General features: G+C 48.2%; 1 protein-coding gene across 2 annotated transcripts; it reads left to right on the top strand.

Moving 5' to 3' along the window:
- The first annotated feature begins 84 nt into the window (after nt 1-84).
- LOC149453509 (uncharacterized) lies at nt 85-23,614 on the top strand. 2 transcript variants are annotated; one of them, XM_089688298.1, is made up of 5 exons: nt 85-179; nt 348-510; nt 848-970; nt 1,057-1,180; nt 20,402-23,614. In XM_089688298.1, the coding sequence occupies exons 2-5, from the start codon at nt 382-384 to the stop codon at nt 22,012-22,014; spliced, it is 1,989 nt and encodes a 662-aa protein (XP_089544424.1). In that variant the 5' UTR covers nt 85-179; nt 348-381; the 3' UTR covers nt 22,015-23,614. The 2 variants fall into 2 exon arrangements, with proteins under 2 accessions (XP_089544424.1, XP_089544423.1); XM_089688297.1 differs by lacking the exon at nt 20,402-23,614 and adding an exon at nt 11,069-13,099.
- Nucleotides 23,615-24,978: the final 1,364 nt, after the last annotated feature.

The following is a 24,978-nucleotide window of genomic DNA, read 5'->3' as shown; positions in this document are numbered from 1 at the left end:
CGCGCCCTCTAGCGGGCAGCATTGGAAGCGCCCAGGGGAGGGAGAGGGTTGGAACCAGAAAGTCTAGTGAAACGCAAAACAAGGCAGGAAGTGACAATTTGAAAGCAGGAAGTGGTTGTGGTTAGGATAAATGCAGGGGGGCTGTTGTTGGTTTGTTGGCTGTTTTGGGGGGCGAGAAGGTATTTAGAGTGTATTTGGTGTAATGTTATGTGTTTGGCAGTTTTATATCACTGATATTTAGTGTAATAATTATGTCATTAGTATTCTATACATCCACAAGTCATCCTTAGATGTATTGTCATTGATTTTAGTTGTAATTTTTTTGTATTTTTCTTCCTGATGTGAAGTTTTCACAGCTCAAGCCACAGGGGGGGATGCCAAATGGCAGTGAGACAAGATACGTGCAGGTTGGCCGCTAATCTGCTGAGGATGGAGATGGGCGACAGCGGTGAGCTGGCTGAGAAGGTACTAAACCTGACCCTGGAGATCATCCACCTGCTGACCGGAGAGGTGAGGAGGATTCTGGGATGTCACATGAAGTCACTCTTTATTAATAAAACCCAGACCTGACGAGAGGTGAGGATTCTGGGAGGTCACATGACATCACTCTTATCTCTATTAATAAAACACAGACCTGACCAGAGAAGTGAGGGGGATTCTGGGAGGTCACATGACATCACTCTCATCTCTATTAAGGAAACACAGACCTGACCGGAGAGGTGAGGAGGAGTCTGGAAGGTCACTTGACATCACTCATCTCTATTATTAAAACACAGACCTGACTGGAGAGGTGAGGAGGATTCTAGGAGGTCACGTGATAATGACATCTCTCTGTCTGTTTCAACAGCTATTCATCAAGTCTGGTGACCATGTAACAATCAAAGTGCCTCTACCTCACTTTCTGATAACCAAGAGAAAGGATAAGATCCTAGAAGTCACCCAGAAGATCATTGATCTGCTGACAGGAGAGGTGAGCGGTGCTGGGAATTCTGGGACATTCTCCAGTAACAGACAAGGGATGTGTCTGGATGGTGACTGTATCATTGTGTGTGTCAGGTTCCTATAAGGTGTCAGGATGTCACTGTCTATTTCTCCATGGAGGAGTGGGAGTATTTAGAAGGACACAAGGACCTCTACAAGGATGTCATGATGGACAATCAGCCGCCCATCACATCACCGGGTATGTTGTCATTTATTTTGTATTGACAAGGGAAATAAGAGGGAAGCTTTTATGGGATTTCCCTTGACAGGTAACATGGCCTGACATGAGTTGCAGAGTCTAAGTGACATCTTCATCATCACTAGAGTATTGTGCAAGCAGTGATGGACCAGCAACCTTAGTGGCCCCCAAGATACTAATTGTTGCTAGGTCACAGCCTCCAGGATCGCATTGCAAAGGGGATTGCAGAAACAGATTGGCCATTGGATGGAGACTGGTCTGTGGCATTAAATCTGGTGAAGGTAGAGGCTGAGGTTGGGGCAGGTGCAGACATGTAGAGGTCAAAGCAGATGGTAGGCAGTGGTCAAGGCAGGCGAGAAGAAAACAAGAAAGAGTAGAGTCAGCAACAAGGGTTGGAGATACTGGCAGACTCAGTCGGTCTAGGTCAGTAACAAGCAAGACAATAAACCATCGGTCACAGGAACAAGGTATTTAAAAAGAAGTCACATCAACCATCCTAAGGGAAGGAGTTTAAATACCCTCCTCAGCATGTGTGCACTGCCAGCGTTAGGGGTGCAAGCCAACACATGCCAACATGCTCACGACCTGCCATAGTCAGAAGGCCACAATGCGGTGTGACACCAAGCACATGGATCCCTCCCTCAACCCCGAGGGCAGCCCCTGGGGCTGAGCTTCTCAGGGTGTGTATGATGGAAGGCCTTATTCAGACTGGTTGCATGGATGTTACTTGAAGGTTCCCACAAATTCTCTTCCATGTTGAACCTTTCTACTACCCGATAAGGTACTGAAGATGCCTTGATGACTTTTTGGAATCCATTATCAACTCAACTTCATATTTGCTCACTGCCGTCTACAAGGATGGTTGGAGGCAGAGGAGTTGACCTCCTGGGAAATAGATCTGGAGATACTGGCTACAAGAATGGAACTTTGATGAGGCTGGATTAATGACCCTTTGGACCGGAAACAGGCCATGGTATCCAGGACCCAGCTTCTTAGAGGAGCACAGCATAGCTAATTTTGGTGGAAGCCAAAGAGAAGTACCAGAATTTGGTTTGTCCTCCCCGTCTGGCCTTTGGTTTGGGGGTGGTACCCCGAAGATAAAGAAGAGTGGATCTGCACCTTATGTAGGAGGAGAATGGTGCTGCGCTACCCCAATAACAAATATACGATAAATGAATAGAATGCTAAAAATGCAGCAAGTAAACAAATAAATCAGTGGATCATGAATATACCTCAATCTCGTGAATATAGTGCTTCCTCAATTTATATATGAAGTGAAAAAGTGAAACCATCAGGGAAATGGCAACAAGTGAACAAAAGATGAAGAAATAAATGAGCTCAATGCAGTGAATATAAAACCACTCGTGACCTAATAAATAAATGATAAAGGTACTAAATCATATAAAATCTCATGACCTAGAACACCATGTGCCAAAAACAATGTGACCAAAAAACAATATTATTGTGCAAAGTCCAAAAAAACTCAGTGTTCATGCAATAGATGACAACGTCCGGTGATCACTGCAACAAAAATATCCACCACCAGCTAGCGTGCACGCTCACCTCCACACTGCGACCCCCGGGGGTCAACACACTTCAATGTAGCACTCAGGAAGGCGATCCTAATCACTTCTGCACCCTTGGCCGTAATCCAGGAAATCCTCTTGGTGGAACCAAACACCCAATAGTGGTGGTATCCCCTCACGGAGTTAATCAGCCAATCTCTTCTCAGGCGGTCCCCATATAGCAGGTTAGAACAAAAAAGACTCCCATAGTACAGTAGGCTTGAAACATTTATTGGAAAAACAGCCAAATGACTACTTACAGAAAAAACACAAGGTCCACAGACCCACAAGCATAAAACTGCAGAGAACACACATGAGTGTACCAAGATGGCGGCTGCCGTCCATACCGGAAATTATGTCATCATGCTTCCGTCCTGGTGATGTGCCGTGAGTATTTTAAGATTACGCACTCACCAGATGCGTAATCATAATATGCATTTGTATATATCAGTGATGGCGAACCTTTTTGAGCCCGAGTGCCCAAACTGCAACCCAAAACCAACTTATTTCTTTCAAAGTGCCAACACTGCAATGAAACCTGAATATCGAGCTTTTGGTTTAGAAAAAACAACTCGTACAGTAGTGCAAACTAATTAACAGTACAGGGATGACCAGAGACTGCGGACACAGTACAGGGATGACCAGAGACTGCGGACACAGTACAGGGATGACCAGAGACTGCGGACACAGTACAGGGATGACCAGAGACTGCGGACACAGTACAGGGATGACCAGAGACTGCGGACACAGTACAGGGATGACCAGAGACTGCGGACACAGTACAGGGATGACCAGAGACTGCGGACAGTACAGGGATGACCAGAGACTGCGGACAGTACAGGGATGACCAGAGACTGCGGACACAGTACAGGGATGACCAGAGACTGCGGACACAGTACAGGGATGACCAGAGACTGCGGACACAGTACAGGGATGACCAGAGACTGCGGACACAGTACAGGGATGACCAGAGACTGCGGAGACAGTACAGGGATGCCCAGAGACTGTGGACACAGTACAGGGATGACCAGAGACTGCGGACACAGTACAGGAGATGACCAGAGACTGCGGACACAGTACAGGGATGACCAGAGACTGCGGACACAGTACAGGGATGACCAGAGACTGCGGACAGTACAGGAGATGACCAGAGACTGCGGACAGTACAGGAGATGACCAGAGACTGCGGACACAGTACAGGAGATGACCAGAGACTGCGGACACAGTACAGGAGATGACCAGAGACTGCGAACAGTACAGAAGATGACCAGAGACTGCGGACAGTACAGGAGATGACCAGAGACTGCGGACAGTACAGGGATGACCAGAGACTGCGGACACAGTACAGGGATGACCAGAGACTGCGGACAGTACAGGGATGACCAGAGACTGCGGACACAGTACAGGAGATGACCAGAGACTGCGGACACAGTACAGGGATGACCAGTGACTGCGGACAGTACAGGGATGACCAGAGACTGCGGAAAGTACAGGAGATGACCAGAGACTGCAGACACAGTACAGGGATGACCAGAGACTGCAGACACAGTACAGGGATGACCAGAGACTGCAGACACAGTACAGGGATGACCAGAGACTGCGGACACAGTACAGGAGATGACCAGAGACTGCGGACACAGTACAGGGATGACCAGAGACTGCGGACACAGTACAGGGATGACCAGAGACTGCGGACAGTACAGGATATGACCAGAGACTGCGGACACAGTACAGGAGATGACCAGAGACTGCGGACACAGTACAGGAGATGACCAGAGACTGCGGACAGTACAGGAGATGACCAGAGACTGCGGACAGTACAGGGATTACCAGAGACTGCGGACAGTACAGGGATGACCAGAGACTGCGGACACAGTACAGGAGATGACCAGAGACTGCGGACAGTACAGGGATGACCAGAGACTGCGGACACAGTACAGGGATGACCAGAGACTGCGGACAGTACAGGGATGACCAGAAACTGCGGACAGTACAGGGATGACCAGAGACTGCGGACACAGTACAGGAGATGACCAGAGACTGCGGACACAGTACAGGGATGACCAGAGACTGCGGACAGTACAGGAGATGACCAGAGACTGCGGACACAGTACAGGAGATGACCAGAGACTGCGGACACAGTACAGGAGATGACCAGAGACTGCGAACAGTACAGAAGATGACCAGAGACTGCGGACAGTACAGGAGATGACCAGAGACTGCGGACAGTACAGGGATGACCAGAGACTGCGGACACAGTACAGGAGATGACCAGAGACTGCGGACAGTACAGGGATGACCAGAGACTGCGGACACAGTACAGGGATGACCAGAGACTGCGGACAGTACAGGGATGACCAGAGACTGCGGACAGTACAGGGATGACCAGAGACTGCGGACACAGTACAGGGATGACCAGAGACTGCGGACAGTACAGGAGATGACCAGAGACTGCGGACACAGTACAGGAGATGACCAGAGACTGCGGACACAGTACAGGGATGACCAGTGACTGCGGACAGTACAGGGATGACCAGAGACTGCGGAAAGTACAGGAGATGACCAGAGACTGCAGACACAGTACAGGGATGACCAGAGACTGCAGACACAGTACAGGGATGACCAGAGACTGCAGACACAGTACAGGGATGACCAGAGACTGCGGACACAGTACAGGAGATGACCAGAGACTGCGGACACAGTACAGGGATGACCAGAGACTGCGGACACAGTACAGGGATGACCAGAGACTGCGGACAGTACAGGAGATGACCAGAGACTGCGGACACAGTACAGGAGATGACCAGAGACTGCGGACACAGTACAGGAGATGACCAGAGACTGCGAACAGTACAGAAGATGACCAGAGACTGCGGACAGTACAGGAGATGACCAGAGACTGCGGACAGTACAGGGATGACCAGAGACTGCGGACAGTACAGGAGATGACCAGAGACTGCGAACACAGTACAGGAGATGACCAGAGACTGCGGACACAGTACAGGAGATGACCAGAGACTGCGGACAGTACAGGGATGACCAGAGACTGCGGACACAGTACAGGGATGACCAGAGACTGCGGACACAGTACAGGGATGACCAGAGACTGCGGACAGTACAGGGATGACCAGAGACTGCGGACAGTACAGGGATGACCAGAGACTGCGGACACAGTAGAGGGATGACCAGAGACTGCGGAAAGTACAGGAGATGACCAGAGACTGCAGACACAGTACAGGGATGACCAGAGACTGCAGACACAGTACAGGGATGACCAGAGACTGCAGACACAGTACAGGGATGACCAGAGACTGCGGACACAGTACAGGAGATGACCAGAGACTGCGGACACAGTACAGGGATGACCAGAGACTGCGGACACAGTACAGGGATGACCAGAGACTGCGGACACAGTACAGGAGATGACCAGAGACTGCGGACACAGTACAGGAGATGACCAGAGACTGCGGACACAGTACAGGAGATGACCAGAGACTGCGAACAGTACAGAAGATGACCAGAGACTGCGGACAGTACAGGAGATGACCAGAGACTGCGGACAGTACAGGGATGACCAGAGACTGCGGACAGTACAGGGATGACCAGAGACTGCGGACAGTACAGGGATGACCAGAGACTGCGGACACAGTACAGGGATGACCAGAGACTGCGGACAGTACAGGGATGACCAGAGACTGCGGACAGTACAGGGATGACCAGAGACTGCGGACACAGTACAGGAGATGACCAGAGACTGCGGACACAGTACAGGGATGACCAGTGACTGCGGACAGTACAGGGATGACCAGAGACTGCGGATACAGTACAGGAGATGACCAGAGACTGCGGACAGTACAGGAGATGACCAGAGACTGCGGACACAGTACAGGGATGACCAGTGACTGCGGACAGTACAGGGATGACCAGAGACTGCGGAAAGTACAGGAGATGACCAGAGACTGCAGACACAGTACAGGGATGACCAGAGACTGCAGACACAGTACAGGGATGACCAGAGACTGCGGACACAGTACAGGAGATGACCAGAGACTGCGGACACAGTACAGGGATGACCAGAGACTGCGGACAGTACAGGAGATGACCAGAGACTGCGGACAGTACAGGAGATGACCAGAGACTGCGGACAGCACAGGGATGACCAGAGACTGCGGACAGCACAGGGATGACCAGAGACTGCGGACAGCACAGGGATGACCAGAGACTGCGGACAGCACAGGGATGACTGCTGACCTTTGGGGAGGGAGGGGGAGCGGGTACCTGAATTTGACAGGTACCCGCTCTTACTTCTGCAGAGTTTTTTTTTTTTATCTTACCTGTTCCTTTATCCAGCCGCGCGTTGTCTTCCCGGCTTCTGTAGTGTGGGCGCTTGTCGGACAGCCGGATGCCCAGTGCGCATGCGCGAGAAGCGCTGCGCTTTGTGATTGGTCCGGCGGCTTCTGGGATCTGTCATGTGTCCCAGGTACCGCCTTACCATTCACAAAGAGCACTGCTTCTTGTGCATGCGCACTTGGGACCCGGCTGTCACGCACACTACAGCCGGGAAGACAGCGCGCCGCTGGATTCTCTTGGCGTGCCCACAGATAAGGCTCGGCGTGCCACGGGTTCGCCATCACTGGTATATATGATGATGTTGTCTGCCAGAGGTCCCCTTAAGGATATGAACAGCTTGGTCTGGTCAGAGAGAGATATATCCCCTTCCCTTGGGTAGTCTTCAGCAACTCAAGCCGTCCTCCAGAATAAGCTCTGTATCAGTGTTTGCTCATAAAGAGCCAAAAAGAGGGAAGCCCATAGTGCAGTATTCCACGTTATATTTATTGAAGTAAATGCAGGTAACAAGAAATGTGAAAAACACTGACCATATGCGATTTAAAGATGGCCGCCGGACCTTCATGTGGTCGGGGTGGAGTGATGTCACTGCGTACGGCTCCTTCTTGACGCGTTTCGTGCTAAGGCACGTAATCATGAGGGGTATGCTCATGCACATACCGTGACTTCCTCAGGGGCCAGCGCAGGAGGTTTACTGTCTTTTTGTATTTTATTTGATCTGCAAATTGCTACAGAATGCTTGCTAGAACTTTGAAGTGAACTGCAAACCCGAAGAACCTTCAAAATGATAGTCTTGCTTTCCTAAGTCAAGAAACCGGAAATGATGTCCCCACGCTTCCTACTTACGCGTTGCATCACGAATCACGTGACTTCCTCAGGGGCCAGCGCAGGAGGTTTTCTGTCTTTTTTTTTTTTTTTTTGGATCTGCAAATTGCTACAGAATGCTTGCTAGAACTTTGAAGTGAACTGCAAACCTCTGTGAGAAGCAATGTCATCAAGAACACTATGGGGACTAATTATCTTTAATGAAGATATCCAATGTAGCTGTTACAGGTGGAGTTCCCTTCACGGGTCGAAGTAAGCCATCTTGATAAGTCTAGCACCAACCACATAAATGGAATGATATCTTCCAGACAAGGTATGACAATAAAGTCCATTGATTTATGCCAGGGACAGAAAAGATCGGGTAAGGGTCCAAGTAAACCTCAGGGTTTGGCTCTTCTGCTGTTGTAACGGGTGCAGATTGAACAGGAAGAGACAACCACCTTGCAATCCTTGGAATGATCGAGTTACCATAAGGTCCCCTGTGCTACATCCTGCAGACTCCGAAGTTACCAGAAAGTAGGAGATTGGGGCAGATCTGAGGTCTTGCTTTCCAAAGTCATGAAACCGGAAATGACATAACCATGCTTCCGCCCTACGCGTTGCGTCACGAATCACGTGACTTCCTCAGGGACCAGCGCAGGAGGTTTTCTGTCTCTGTTTTTTTGGATCTGCAACTTGCTACAGAATGCTTACTAGAACTTTGAAGTGAACTGAAAACCCGAAGAATCTTCAGAATGTTAGTCTTGCTTTCATAAGTCAACAAACTATTAGACAGATGGAGGTATATTTAAGGATGAAGTATGACTTCAGAAGTCATGACGTCCCCACGCTTCCATCCTACGCGTTGCGTCATGAATCACCTGACATCCTCAGGGGCCAGCGCAGGAGGTTTTCTGTTTCTATTTTTTTGGATCTGCAACTAGCTACAGAATGATTGCTAGAACTTTGAAGTGAACTGCAAACCCGAAGAACCTTCAGAATGTTAGTCTTGCTTTCATAAGTCAACAAACCATTAGACAGATGGAGGATGAAGTATGACTGCAGAGGTCCCTTCATCTCAGCCATGAGATTGGGCTGGATCGTTAGATGGTTCCAGGGCCGTGGCTAAGGGGGTACCACCAGTCCTCCTGTATGGTGCCCAGGCCAGCAGAGGAGCCCAGGAAGCTGGGTGAATCAATGTGGGTAGAGAAGGTGATCAGCACAGCGGGGGGGGGCAATTACTGGAACTGATCCCCTGTATGGCTCTCTCTGAAGCAGCTGAAAGCTGGCTTCTTTCCCTCCGCTTCCCGCTCGCTTTTTGCTGCTGCAGAGAGATCCATACAGGGGATCGGTTCCAATAACTGCCCCTCCCCTGAGCACCATACATGTCCCCCTGCTGCCCAGGCCCCATGTGTGCCCCCACCCCCCCCAGTGCTTTCCCATCTCTCCTTCCCACCGGCAGCTGCAAGCACACAATAGGATCCTTCAGGATGGAGAGTTGGGGGGAAGGGTCCAATAAATGTCACATTTACCAGCCCCTTCTTTTCCTGAAGGAACACTACGAGTGATCGCTACTGATCACTCGATGTGTTCATTCATAACTGAAGCATAGTAAACTGTGTTTTTTTTTTTTTTTTGATGGAGCCCTGTCAGGTTGGCTGTATGGGGCCCCAGTGGTTTCTAACAGCAGCCCGGGGTGGTTCTTTGCAGACAGAATGTTGTCAGTAGAGGTAGGAGGATCAGGAGCAGGATCGTTTTAAATAGTCAGATACTATGTAGCAACCAGCAACTGTTGCGACAACCGATACATTGGTCAGAAGTTGTCACGGTCAGTGCAGAAAGTGCTGAGCTCTGGAATATGTCACAATGCTGAGGTCAGGAGTATGTAACACGCACAGCTCAGAAGTATGTACAGTGCCGTGTATCTTACATACCCCTGACTACCACAATCTGCATGCTGTGCTTACCGTGTGTGCTCTTAACTGCTATACCTTCAGTTTATTGGGGTGCCCCTTAAAACAGAGCCTGTTGGCTATGAATGGCCTGGTTATCACAAACGGCACCCCCAATTTGGGAATCACCTGCAACATTTGGGTTGTTTCTGATATCCTACAGCAGGGGTGTCAAACTGGCGGCCCTCCAGCTGTTGCGAAACTACAAGTCCTATCATGCCTCTGCCTTTGGGAGTTGTGCTTGTAACTGTCAAACTTGCAATGCCTCATGGGAATTGTAGTTTGGCAACAGCTGGATGGGCTGCCAGTTTGACACCCGTGCCCTACAGGATCTTTGTTTGAAGAGCTGACCTCATCCTCCTGCACCTCGACATAACCTGCTAGATCAGCAGAAACAATCTTGGAAATAGATTTAAGGTTCTCCATTAACTGAGGACATGCCTTCCCGTAGGTGGGGCCATCATTCTTCTAGAGTCTGGAGATGACCTTTGTTTTTGTCCCCTGCTTCAGTGAGTTGTTAAAGAGATCCATTAGATCACATAGGCCAACCACAAGGTCCGTGGGTCAAATCTGACCCACTGGGCTATTTCACGTGTCTCTCGCACCTCCCCTGCCGATGCAGCACCCCTCTCGTCTCCGCCCTCAGCAGTTGGCAGCAGAAAGTAGGACACAACTTACCTGCCAGATCCTGCGGCAGAAAGGCTCATCTCTGCCCCATCCCGTCTCAGCAGTCAGCAACAGAGAGGAGGACAGATCTCTTCCTACAGGTCCTGTGCCCCTTTGTGTAGCCCCAGCACTCCTCATCTCTGCCTCCCCTGGTCTCAGCATTCAGCAGATTCCGGAAGTTGACTCCAGCCCTCCTCTGGTCCTCCTGCAGACCCTGAACTTTCTTCTTCACAGCTCTACTCCCAGCTTCTTCCTGGCAGAAGCACAAGGGGGGTAGGGGACTCTTGACTTCTGATGGTGGGGGGGGCTGATGTAAGAGGGGGGAGGTGTTGTTGCTCTGGACATCTAGTCTTAGAGATACAATTGGCCCTTTGACGGCAACCATAATGCAGATGTGGCCCAAGTGTGACACCCCTGCATTAGATGCAGAAAAATGATTTACTTCTTCACCATTATTTAAACAATGTACATTTATAAAGGAGAGTAAGATCGCTTCTACCAATGAGGAGACACCATGAACAAGCTGGTAACCCACATGCATTTGTATTCGACAGATGTATCTGAAGGGTCTGAGACACTACAGACACGCCGCACTCTAAAGGAGAAATTGCACTTCGAAGAAGATGGAGATTGTTGGTCCTGTAGAACTCAAAGCGCATCACCAATTAACGAGGATTCTCCTAACAGTGTCTATGTCCCCATTACTGAGCGACGCATTTTGCCTTCTATGGAAAAGGAGATGGACAAAAGCAATCCGGAGGCCGACTGCACGTCCTTCTCCAAAGAGACGTCATTTTCAGATGATGAAGGAAACTCTTTGGAACAAAATATACAGCTGGACTCTTCCTCTTTTCAGGACGGAGACGGAAGAGAACCGGAAGGCAATGGAAACTCTACGTCAAGTGAGAAAATTACTGAGCCAGCCTGTCCTTCGAAACCATGGACCAAGAGGGTAAAAGACAAAGAGCCTAGGAGACAGAAGACCAAGACCCACAGTGATGAGTGCAAAAGCACCTTGACCAGCGGCTCTAACGTCCATCAACACCAGCCAGTCCATACAATTAACGAGGATTCTCCTAACAGTCTTGATGTCCCCGTTACTGAGCGACGCATTTCGCCTTCTATGAAAAAGGAGATGGACAGAAGCAATCCGGAGGCCGACGGCACATCCTTCTCCAAAGAGACATCATTTTCAGATGATGAAGGAAACTCTTTGGAACAAAATATACAGCCGAGGAGACAGAAGACCAAGACCCAAAGCGATGGGTGCAAAAGCACCTTGACCAGCGGCTCTAACATCCCTCAACACCAGCCAGTCCATACAAGTCCAAAACTGTACTCTTGCCCCGAGTGTGAGAAGACTTTCCTAGTAAGGTCCAAGCTCAAAAACCATCAGAAGGTTCACACTGGAGAAAAGCCGTTTTCGTGCAAAGAGTGCGGGAAGTGTTTTGCAGAGAGGGGGAACCTTAAAAGCCACTTGCGAACCCATTCTGGGGAGAGGCCGTTTTCTTGCAAGGAGTGCGGGAAGTGTTACACTGCGAGTTCGACGCTCAAGATACACATGCGGTGTCACTCCAAGGAGAGGCCATACCCTTGTCCTACTTGCGGCAAGAATCTCATCAGCAGAAGAAGTCTCATTGTACACCTCCGGTGGCACACGGGGGAAAAGCCCTATGTGTGCTCGGAATGCGGGAAGGACTTCAACTGGAAGTCTGACCTGAAAAGACATCTAACGACTCACCTGGGAGAGAAACCGTTTTCCTGCGAGGAGTGTGGGAAACGATTTTCGAAGAAGCAGTCGTTGGTCCTACACAAACAGATCCACACCGCGGAGAAGCCCTACGTGTGCGCCGTGTGCGGAATGCGTTTTTCCCGTAATACGCTTCTTCTTGTTCACAAGACGACTCATTCTCTTGAGAAATCTCATACCTGCCCTGAGTGCGGGAAATGTTTCTCCACTAATATGAGTCTTCAAACTCACAAGAGGGTTCATTTTGCTGTCAAGTCCTATTCATGTTCAGAATGCAGCAAAGCCTTCATCCAGAAATCAATGCTGATCAAGCACCAGGTGACTCATACCGGGGAACGGCCTTTTTTATGCCCTGATTGCGGGAAGTGTTTTCCCCGGAAGGATGCACTGACTGTTCACCAGAGGAGGCACCAGTTAGAGAAGCCGTATTCGTGTTCCTGGTGCGGGAAATCCTTTCACATGAACTCGACACTGGTGGTCCACCAACGAATCCACACGGGGGAACGGCCTTTTACTTGCTCTGAGTGCGGGAAGTGTTTTGCTCAAACTTCAGGACTGACTGCTCACCAGAGGAGACATACTGGAGAGAAACCGTTTACATGTTCGGAGTGCGGGAAATCCTTCACTCAGAAGGTGGGACTGAACACCCATAAGCGAACCCATGCTGACAAACGACCTTATGCTTGTTCAGCTTGTGGGAAGTAATTTAGGTGTTGTTCCTACCTCACGCAGCATCAGAAGATCCACTCATCACGGAGTTCACCTCCCAGTTAATAGATGTGCTGTTTGACAACATTTTTAGCAGCATGCAGTATTATATATTTTCCATTTGAAACTTTTTATTGTGTTTTATGACATCTGACCCGCGTCCACTCAACTCTCAGACATATGACATGAATCGCTCAGAAACCCTACTAAAGCAAAGAGCTAAAAGGAAACCTGTCAGGACCGGGAACTGAACCTACAACCTCTGCTGCGTCCAGCACTGACTCTTCTTTCTAAGCCACCCGAGATATTGGACAGCTCCCTGTCTGTTCCTTCTGGACTTTCCTGCCTTGTCTCTTCTTTCTGGGGAACCTTGATCTCTGCACCTCCCATGAACTTCTTGTTTGAAGCCATGTCTCTGCACTCCCTGTGTGCCAGATTATTGTGCTCTCCCACATGGAAGAAAAATATAGTTGAAATATATTTTTAAAATATTCTTCCCAAATATATTGCCATATATATGAAATGCTACAATTTTGGCCATATTCAATATATTTCGAAATATATAATATATATATATATATATAAAATGTGTGTGTGTGTATATGTGTATGTTTGTTTGTATTTTCAAAAAATGTTTTCATATATTTTGTAATAAAAATGCATTTCAACATTCAGTAGTATATATATATATTATATATATATATATTTTTTTTCTTACCAAATATATTGCCATATATTTGCAATGCTACAATTTTGGCAATATTCAATATATTTGCATAAATATATATATACATATACTGCATGTTGAAATGCATTTTTATTACAAAATATCGTTAAAAAAGTATTAAAAATACATACATACACATATGTGTGTGTATATGTGTGTGTGTGTGTGTGTGTATGTATGTATTTTAAAAAATATTTTTCAGATACTTTGTAATAACGCATTTCAACATGCAGTGTGTGTGTGTATATATATATATATATATATATATATATATATATTGAATATTGCCAAAATTGTAGCATTTCAAATAAATGGCAATATATTTGGGAAGAATATATATATGCATGTATGTATTACTGCATGTCGAAATGCGTTTTTATTACAATATATATGAAAAATATTTTTAAAAATACATTTCAAATATACTGTATGTCTTTAAAAATACAAATCAGCATTTTTGGAATTCATTTACAAATATATGTAAAAATATATGTTAAAATGACTTTTTTATATGTTAAAAAAAATCTGAAGATGGTATTTAAAAAAACATATTATTTTTTTAAAATATATTCTTCAGATTTATTTTAACATATAAAAAAAGTAATTTTAACATATATTTTTATATGTATTTGTAAATGCATTCCAAAAATGTAGGATTTGTATCTTTGAAGACGTGTGTGTGTGTGTGTGTGTACATACAGGTGAAACTCGAAAAATTAGAATATCGTGCAAAAGTTCATTTATTTCAGTAATGCAACTTAAAAGGTGAAACTAATATATGAGATAGACTCATTACATGCAAAGCAAGATAGTTGAAGCCGTGATTTGTCATAATTGTGATGATTATGGCTTACAGCTCATGAAAACCCCAAATCCACAATCTCAGAAAATGAGAATATTACATGCAATCAATAAAACAAGGATTGTACATAGAACAATATCGGACCTCTGAAAAGTATAAGCATGCATATGTACTCAGTACTTGGTTTGGGCCCCTTTTGCAGCAATTACTGCCTCAATGCGGTGTGGCATGGAAGCTATCAGCCTGTGGCACTGCTGAGGTGTTATGGAAGACCAGGATGCTTCAATAGCGGCCTTCAGCTCTTCTGCATTGTTTGGTCTCATGTCTCTCTTTCTCTTGGCAATGCCCCATAGATTGTCTATGGGGTTCAGGTCAGGCGAGTTTGCTGGCCAATCAAGCACAGTAATCCCACGGTCATTGAACCAGGTTTTAGTGCTTTTGGCAGTGTGGGCAGGTGCCAAGTCCTGCTGGAAAATGAAGTCAGCATCCCCATAAAGCTCGTCTGTGGAAGGAAGCATGAAGTTCTCCAAAATCTCCTGCTAGACGGCTGCGTTGACCCTGGACTTTAATGAAGTACAGTGGACCAACACCAGAAGATGACATGGCTCCCCAAATCAACACAGACTGTGGAAACTTCACACTGGACTTCAAGCATCTTGCAGTGTGTGCCTCTCCAGTCTTCCTCCATACTCTGGGTCCTTGGTTTCCAAATGAGATGCAAAAATTGCTGTCATCAGAAAAGAGGTGTCAGGGATCCAGGTATGACCAGAGATGTGTGGACTGACACAGGGAAATAGCAGGCTTCAGAAATGATGAATAATAAAATTTATTAAGAGCTGCACAAAATATACAAACGCAGTGCAAACAAACCAAACCTTAAACTAATATTACTATGTATAAGTGTAGTCAGGGCTGGAGAGGTGGAGTGGTCAGGCAGGCCAGGTCAGGAACAATCGGGCAGATAACGTACAACAGGAGCAGGCATGAGAATGGTCAGAAATAGCCGGGGTCAGTGCACGTGGAGTTCTAGCAGAGTCAGAGTCAAGCAGGAGGGTCAAGCAGGCAGAAGACAAGATACAGGAAACAGGATCCAGACAACAGGGCACATGGGAAAACACCATGGCACTGATTGCAGGCCTGGTGCTGCTTAAATATACCTCCTGCAATCAGCTTCAGGTGATGGCTTGATTGCAGGAGTGAGATCCTGGCTGCTCAAAGCACCCGCTGGCAAGCACCGGTACTGCAGTCCACACGGCAGGTGAGCCCATTCCTGACACACCCGCTGGCAAGCACCGGTACTGCAGCCCACACGGCAGGTGAGCCCATTCCTGACAAGAGGACTTTGGACCACAGAGCAACAGGCCAGGTCTGTTTTTCTTTAGCCCATGTTTCTGACATTGTTGTTCAGGAGCGGCTTGACAAGAGGAATACAACATTTGAAGCCCATGTCCAGAATCCATCTGTGTGGTGACTCCAGCCTCAGTCCACTCCTTGTGAAAGTCCCCAACACTTTTGAATGGCCTTTTCCTGACAATCCTCTCCAGGCTGCGGTCATCCCTGCTGCTTGTGCATCTTTTTCTTCCACACTTTTCCCTTCCACATAACTTTCTATTAATGTGCTTTGATACAGCACTTTGGGAACATCCACCTTCTTTTGCAATTACCTTTTGAGGCTTTCCCTCCTTATGGAGGGTGTCAATGATGGTGTCAGGTCAGCAGTCTTTCCCATGATTGTGATTCCTACTGAACCAGACTGAGAGACCATTTAATGGCTCAGGACCCCTTTGCAGGTGTTATGGCTTAATTTAGCTGATTAGAGTGGGACACTTTGAGCCGAGAATATTGCACCTTTTCACAATATTCTCATTTTCTGAGATTGTGGATTTGGGGTTTTCATGAGCTGTAAGCCAAAATCATCACAATTATGACAAATCACGGCTTGAACTATCTTGCTTTGCATGTAATGAGTCTATCTCATATATTAGTTTCACCTTTTAAGTTGCATTACTGAAATAAATGAACTTTTGCATGATGTTCTAATTTTTCGAGTTTCACGTGTGTGTGTGTGTATGTGTGTGTGTGTGTGTACATATATACATACACACATTTATTTATTGAAATATAATGAATATGGCCAAAATTGTAGCATTTCAAATATATTTTTCTTCCATATTGGCTCTCCAGCCGATATCTTGCTTCTTAGAGTACATGAAGCTGTCCTTATCTCCACTACCGCTCATTACTGACCTGTGGCTTGTTCCTCGAATACACTACTGCTTGATCCCTACCTGCTGTATCTGCTACTGGACCCTGGCTTGCTCACCTCCTTGTGGGGCAATCTTGAGGACTGCTACCTGCTACTAACCCATCTCCTCCATCAGGAGCTCTGGTGAACACCAGTGAGTGCTTAGACCCCGCACCTTGGGTGAGCCAACATCATCCACAAGGGTGACCTGCTTGTTTACCCATCCTGCTGGTCGGTGGGAGCTTCTCTACTGCTACTGTTCTCTAAGCCTGACCCCCGATCGTGAAAAAAAAAAACATAAAAGGAAACATCAGTTCTTACATAAACTGCAACAACCAGTTTCCTGATAACAGAACAAATAGAAGGGACTGCTTGGTCTAATGACTTTGTTCAAGCCAGCAGCATACTTTGGCGAAACACTTTGGAGGGGTGGTCCTAGGGTGGGAACTGGTATTGCCATAATTGTGGATACAAAAGCTCAGCTGTGAACTGGTAAAAGCGGCTTCAGCCCCGCTCCATCCAGGCCATGTTTCCGACGCATTTCGCTCTGCCCACAGAGCTTAGCCAAGACTAAGCCCTGTGGGCAGGATGAAACACATTGGGGGACGTTTTAGTTCCAGGTAGAAGGGAAAGCTTGATCTGATGACTTTGTTCAAGCCTATAGTATACTTGAGTGAAATGCGTTGGAAAGGGTCATGTGGCAGGAATTGTTATTGCCATGCTTGTGAAAGAGTTATACAATAAATTAGGACATTTGTGATATGCCCGGGGAGCAGCAGATTTTCTCTTTAAACAAGGAAGAAGTCCAAATGCCGCACGCTAAACAAAAGCCTAGATGTAGACAAGTAAAAGTTGCTTCAGCCCAGCTCCATCTAGGCCATGCCTCCAATGCATTTCACTCTGCCCACAGAGCCTAGTCATGAATAAGCCATGTGGGCAGGATGAAATGCATTGGGGGACGTTTTAGTTTCCAGCTAGAAGGGACAGCTTGATCTGATGACTTTGTACAAGCCTATAGTGTACTTGAGTGAAACGCGATGGAGGGGGGGGGGTCATACGGCAGGAACTGTTAGATATAGTGTGTGTATATATATATGTATTTTAGCAAAGACAATCATTGCAGTTTTTTATGTCACACCGTTTTTGCCTGTTCTAGGGCGATGATGGTCACTTTTTTTCACTGTATCTATGGAGGAGCAGAATTCACCTTACTTGTCTCAATCCAGAGCACTAAGTGTCATTTCTGTCTACTGCTTCATTCCTCTGCTATCAGCATAAATCACTTCTGCCAAGTTTTCCTGACACCAAGAGAAAAAGGGTGACGGGGAGGGGCCTCCAGCAGATGGGTGAATCCCTTTGGAGGGGTGGTCCTAGGGTGGGAATTGTTATTGCCATAATTGTGGAAACAAAAGCCCAGCTGTAGACAGGTAAATGCGGCTTCAGCCCAGTTCCATCCAGGCCATGAGATCCATTAGATCCCCCCCCAAAAAAAGGAAATAGAGTCCGTTCTACCACTGGAAAAGACAAAAATCCCCTGCGCTCAAGATGGTGTACTTGTGATGGATGGATCTCAGGTCCTTAACAATTTGCTGCCCTCTAAGGGTCAGGGGAAAACCCAGAAGAAATTGTAAAAGAAGGAAGAGAGGGCGCACCAGCCTAGTGCATTACCTGGGTGGTAGCTTTATTGATTAAATAAAATGGATGCTTACTCACAACCAGCTTTATTAACAAAAGCATATCAAAGTCCAAAACGACCTGCTCCCAAATGCGAGAGGACCCTCCAAATTCCTGATGCTTTTCGAGGGACGATTACCCTCTTTCTCAGAGCCCTCAGGGCTCTGAGGAAGAGGAGATCGCCCCTTGAAACGAGTCATCCCTTGGGTCTCTGGGGAAGAGGGAATTGCCCCTCGAAACACGTCCACCCTCAGGAGAGGGGATCACCCCTCAAAACGTGTCATCCCTCAGGGCTCTGAGGAAGAGGGGATCGCCACTTGAAATGTGTCAGACCTCAGGTCTCTGAGGAAAAGGGGATTGCCCCTTGAAATGTGTCAGCCCTCAGGTCTCTGAGGAAGAGGGGATCGCCCCTCAAAACACATCAGCCCTCAGGGCTCTGGGGAAGAGGGAATCGCCCCTCGAAATGTGTAAGGGCTCTGAGGAAGAGGGGATCGCCCCTCAAAACACATCAGGGCTCTGGGGAAGAGGGAATCGCCACTTGAAATGTGTCACACCTCAGGTCTCTGAGGAAAAGGGGATTGCCCCTTGAAATGTGTTAGCCCTCAGGTCTCTGAGGAAGAGGGGATCGCCCCTCAAAACACATCAGCCCTCAGGGCTCTGGGGAAGAGGGAATCGCCCCTCGAAATGTGTAAGGGCTCTGAGGAAGAGGGGATCACCCCTCAAAATATGTCCACCCTCAGGAGAGGGGATCACCCCCGAAACGTGTCAGCCCTCAGGGCTCTGAGGAAGAGGGGATCACCCCTCGAAATGTGTCAGACCTCAAGTCTAAGAGGAAGAGGGGATTGCCCCTTGAAACGTGTCAGCCCTCAGTGCTCTGAGGAAGAAGGGATCACCTCTTAAAACACGCCAGCATTCGGGGCTCTGAGGAAAAGGGGATCGCCCCTCAAAACACGTCAGCCCTCTGGGTTCTGAGGAAGAGGAGATCACCCCTCAAAACACACCAGCCTTCAGAGCTCTGAGGAAGAGGGGATCGCCCCTCAAAACACAGCGCTCCAGGCTCTGAGGAAGAGGGGATAGCCCTTCGAAATGTGTCAGACCTCAGGTCTCTGAGGAAGAGGGGATCGCCCCTCGAAACACGTCAGCCCTTGGGACTCTGGGGAAGAGGGGATCGCCTCTCGAAATGTCAGACCTCAGGAGAGGGGATCACCACTCGAAACGTGTCAACCCTTGGGGCTCTAGGGAAGAGGGGATCGCTCCTCGAAATATGTCAGCCCTCAGGTCTCTGAGCAAGAGGGGATTGCCCCTCGAAACATGTCAGCCCTCAGGGCTCTGAGGAAGAGGGGATCACCCCTCGAAACACGTCAGCCCTTGGGACTCTGGGGAAGAGGGGATCGCCTCTCGAAATGTCAGACCTCAGGAGAGGGGATCACCACTCGAAACGTGTCAACCCTTGGGGCTCTAGGGAAGAGGGGATCGCTCCTCGAAATATGTCAGCCCTCAGGTCTCTGAGGAAGAGGGGATTGCCCCTCGAAACATGTCAGCCCTCAGGGCTTTGAGGAAGAGGGGATCACCCCTCGAAACGTGTCAGCCCTCAGGGCTCTAAGAAGGAGGAGATCGCCCCTTGAAACACGTCAGCCTTCAGGGCTCTGAGGAAGAGGGGATCACCCTTTGAAACGTGTCAGCCCTCAAGGCTCTGAGAAGGAGGGGATTGCCCCTTGAAACAGAAGTTTAGAGGGTCCTCTCACATTTGGGAACTATCTCGGTGACCAGGTCGCTTCGGACTTTGATATGCCTTTGTTATTAAAGCTGTTTGTGAGTATACATCCATTTTATTTAATCATAAAGCTACCACCCAGTCACCTTTACCATTGATTGAGTCTACGTCACCATTAGCATATATATATTAAACAATGTGCCTACCTCTCTAAATGAGGAGATACCATGAACAAACTGGTAACCCACATGCATTTATATTCAACAGATTTGTCCGAAGGGTCTGAGACCCTACGGCCACACCATGCTATAAAGGAGAAATTGAATTCCAAGGAAGATGGAGATTGCTGGCCATGTAGAACTCAAAACCCATCACCAATGAATGAGGATCCATCTTCTCAGGATGGAGACAGGGGAGTAACAGAAGCAAACAAAACCTCTGATTCAAGTGAAATATTTGCTGATCCGGCCTGTTCGTCGAAACCACCATCAGAGAGGGCAGAGACAAAGACCCTGACCAATGATGTTCTCCAACACCAGCCCATACACAAAGGGCCCCCTTGTTTGGACAAAGCAGAGAAGCTGGAGAAACGTCAGAGTGCCAAACTGTACCCGTGCCCTGAGTGCGGGAAGAATTTTCGGGTAAGGTCACAACTTAAAAGGCACCTTAAGGTCCATACCGGGGAAAAGCCGTTTTCATGCAAGGACTGCGGCAAGTGTTTTGCAGAGAGAACGACGCTTAGGATACACTCGCGGACTCATTCAGGGGAGAGGCCATTTCCATGTAAGGAGTGCGGGAAGCGTTTTAAAGAGAAGTCGCTGCTTAAGTTGCACTCACGATGTCACTCCGGAGAGAAACCGTATTCTTGTCCTACGTGCGGGAAGAGCTTCATCAGCAGGCGTCGTCTTGTTTTACACCTCCGGAATCACACTGGGGAAAAGCCTTACCCGTGCTCAGAATGTGGGAGAGGCTTCAATTGGGAGTATGACCTAAAAAGACATCGGATGACTCACACAGGAGAGAAACCATTTTCCTGCGAGGAGTGCGGCAAAGGCTTTTCCCAGAAGCGGTCGCTGGTCCTACACAAGAAGATTCACACCGGAGAGAAGCCCTACGTGTGCGCCGTGTGCGGAATGAGCTTTGCCGGTCGATTGCTCCTCGTCGTTCACAAGACTGTTCATTCCGGCGAGAAACCTTATAAGTGCTCCGAGTGCGGGAGTTGTTTTTCCCGGAAGTCGCACCTCGTCAGTCATCAAAAACTCCATTCTGGAGAGAAGCCCTTTGCCTGCTCCGAGTGCGGGAAGAGCTTCTCCACTAACATGCGTCTTCAAACCCACAAGGGGATTCATTCCTCTGACCATTCCTATTCGTGTTCAGAATGCGGCAAATGCTTTCTCCACAAATCGGTGCTGATCAAGCACCAGGTGACTCATACCGGGGAACGGCCATTTTCATGCTCCGATTGCGGGAAGTGTTTTCCCCGTAAGGGGGATCTGACCGTTCATCAGAGAAGGCATCTGGTACTAAAGCCATATTCGTGTTCCTGGTGTGAAAAATCCTTCCACTTGCATAACGCACTGGTCAACCACCAACGAATCCACACGGGGGAGCGGCCTTATACTTGCCCCGAGTGTGGGAAGTGTTTTACTCAACGTGGAGCACTGACTGCCCACCAGAGGACACACACTGGAGAAAAGCCATATACGTGTCCGGAGTGCAGGAAATCCTTTACCACAAAGTCAGGATTGAACAACCACAAGCGAACCCACACTGGCGAAAGACCTTATGCTTGTTCGGATTGTGGGAAGTCCTTTACGTGCCGTTCCTACCTCACTCAACACCAGAAGGCCCACTCGTCCGAGAGTTCACTTCCCAACTAGCATACTTGCTACTTGGCAGTATTATTGCAGCATAATATTTTTTTTTTCATTTGAACCCCTCAAACATATAAAATAAATCACTCATAAACCTTACTGAAGCAAAGAGCTAAACCTCTAGGTTGGGGTTTCTCAACCAAGGTTCCATGGAAACCTAGGGTTCTGTGACAGTACGAGGCCCTGCCACTGTACAAAAAAATGATACAGGATTCACATTAAGGGTTAAAACACAGTTCTAGACTATTGTTTCTGAGCAGAGAAAGCTCTGTTTTTGGTTTGCTCTGGATCCTGTAGTCTCGGACCGGGGCCTGGAGCTTGAAGGTTCCAAAGTGTACTGGGTGGGATGGAACCTTATAACCTGTGTCTGGATTTTACCAGGTGCCTAAGCCTGTCTGAGTACAAAGGTGGGCAGGGTTGTTATCTACCTAAGTCTGAGGATAGCTCAGGGCTCCCAGTTTGGAGACACTTTCCATATTGGAGACAGAAGGTCTCAACCAGGGGTTAGAAGAGCCCCAGCCAGGAGTTGGGGGACAGAAGGTGTCAAGCAGTGGTCAGAGGAGCCACAACTAAGAGTTGGGGGACAGAAGGTTTCAACCAAGGGTCAGAGGAGCCACAACCAGGTTCTGGGGGACAGAAGGTCTTAACCAAGGGTCAGAGGAGCCACAACCAGGAGTTGGGGGACAAAAGGTCTCAACCAGGGGTCAGAGGAGCCTCAGCCAGGAGTTGGGGGTCATAAGGTCTCAATCAGGGGTCAGAGGAGTCTCAGCCAGGAGTTGGGGGTCATAAGGTCTCAATCAGGAGTCAGAGGTGCCACAGCTAGGAGTTGGGGGACAGAAGGTCTCAACCAGGGGTCAGAGGTGCCCCAGCCAGGAGGTGGGGGACAGAAGGTCTTAACCAGGGGTTAGAGGAGCTGCAGCCAGGGGTTGGGGGACAGAAGATCTCAACCAGGGGTCAGAGGAGCTACAACTAGGAGTTGGGGGACAGAAGGTCTCAACCAGGGGTCAGAGGAGCCACAACCAGGAGTTGGGGGGCAGAAGGTCTCAACTAGGGGTCAGAGGTGCCCCAGCCAGGAGGTGGGGGACAGAAGGTCTTAACCAGGGGTTAGAGTAGTCCCAGCCAGGGGTTGGGGGACAGAAGATTTCAACCAGGGGTCAAAGGAGCCCCAGCCAGGAGTTAGGGGACAGAAGGTCTCAACCAGGGGTCCGATGGACCCCAGCAAGGAGACAGGAGGTCTCGTTGCAGGTGGGCTCCTATCGGGGAGGTCAAGAGAACCTCAATTCAGAAGCCAGGATTGGGCTCCACAGTAGCGCTCTGCGACTAAAGGCTAAGAGAGCCAAGTGAACCAGGAAAGCTGGGCAACAAAGTCAGAGGGACTGGTGAGAAGAGCAGAGGTGCCGCTAACAAGTGAGCCAGGTGGCTCAGCATTTTCAGCAGGGCTTTGAGCAGAGGGGATCGCCCCTCGAAACGCGTCAGGGGGTTCATGTTTGGGAGCTGTCTCAGTGACCAGGCCGCTTTGGACTTTGATATGCCTTTGTTATTAAAGCTGTTTGTGAAAATATATCCATTTTATTAAATAAATAAAGCTACCACCTAATCACCTTTACCACTGATTGAGTCTACTTCACCATAAACATAAATAACCAGGGGTCAGAGGTGCCCCAGCAAAGAGACAGGAGGTCTTGTTCCAGGAGTCAGGTGGGCTCCAATCAGGGCGGTCAAGAGAAGCCCAATTCAGAGGTCAGGATTGGGCTCCGCAGCAGGGCGCTGCGACTAAAAGCTAAGAGAGCCAAGAAAACTAGGAAAACTGGGCAACAAAGTCAGAGGGACTGGTAAGAAGAGCAGAGATGCCGCTGAAAAGGGAGCCAGGTGGTTTCGGCATTCTTAATCGACAGTTGATGGTGAAAACCCCTCCATGGGCAACTGTTGTTTAATTGAACTTTCCCTTTTGTTCATTAAAGGTGGGCTGCTACACCCTAAAATGCCATTTGGAGTGGCGCAACTCATTGGAAAAGCACCTACCACATGAGCATAATCACCACAATACCAGGGGGTTCCTTCAAGAAGGAGCAGTTTCTGCCTCTCAGATAAGTTCCCACTGACACCATTGATTTTTTTAGCTCTCTGTAAGAGGTCTCCTTTGTGTTGAGAAGGTTGCCGAGGTTGTAATTTTTTACATATTCAAAAAATGATAGACGTGGGGACACCAAGTTAGAACAAAGAGCAAACGTGAAATTCTGTGTGAAACTGGGCAAATCTGCCACAGAGACAGTTGACATGATTCGTCGAGGTTATGGTGATGCTGCAATGAGTCGTTTAAGGTGTTTTGAGTGGCACGAACGCTTCAAGGGTCGGAAGGACATCACTGGAAGATGACGAGAGACCAGGAAGACCTTCAACGAGCTCAACCCCCAAAAATGCCATCCTCCCAAAGATGAAGATCCAGCTCAAAGGTCACCATTTTAACAACATTGTGGAGATCCAGCAATTTGCCCGCTTTCACGCAGAATTTCACGCTTGCTCTTGCTGTCCGTGATGAAATAGCAGACATGGTAACGCACGTCAGAATCGCACCAGTTGCACAGCTCCCGATATATCAGGACAATGTCTTTTGGCACACTGACTTATGAAGGTTGGTGCTCCCTGTGACTGTGCGTGCAGCCTTGTGCTGCATTCTGTTGGCGTGTTACAAAACTAGTCTCGAAATTTTGTGATACCACCTCCTATAAATTATGGAAAATTCTCATCCTTATGCTTACCTTGGTTTTCCTTTTCTGGTGCCTTCCTGTGTCATCACTAATAATTGGTCTGGATCCACCAATCCGCACGGCAAAAACAAACCTTCCTCACTCTGTTATGTCTGTGGAGTAAAAAGTTCCAGAAAACTAAAAATGCATGGGCTGGAATGCTCATACTGATATGGTGGGGCACCAGGAAAGGAGAATTGCAGTAAGGTTCCAGCAAAAACCC

Source organism: Staurois parvus, unplaced genomic scaffold (genome assembly GCF_062004578.1).
Source record: "Staurois parvus isolate SC_StPar_1 unplaced genomic scaffold, SC_StPar_1.0 ptg000449l, whole genome shotgun sequence".
Taxonomy (NCBI): domain Eukaryota; kingdom Metazoa; phylum Chordata; class Amphibia; order Anura; family Ranidae; genus Staurois; species Staurois parvus.
Note: the sequence above shows the minus strand (reverse complement) of the source record. Positions and strands in the feature narration are given on the sequence as shown.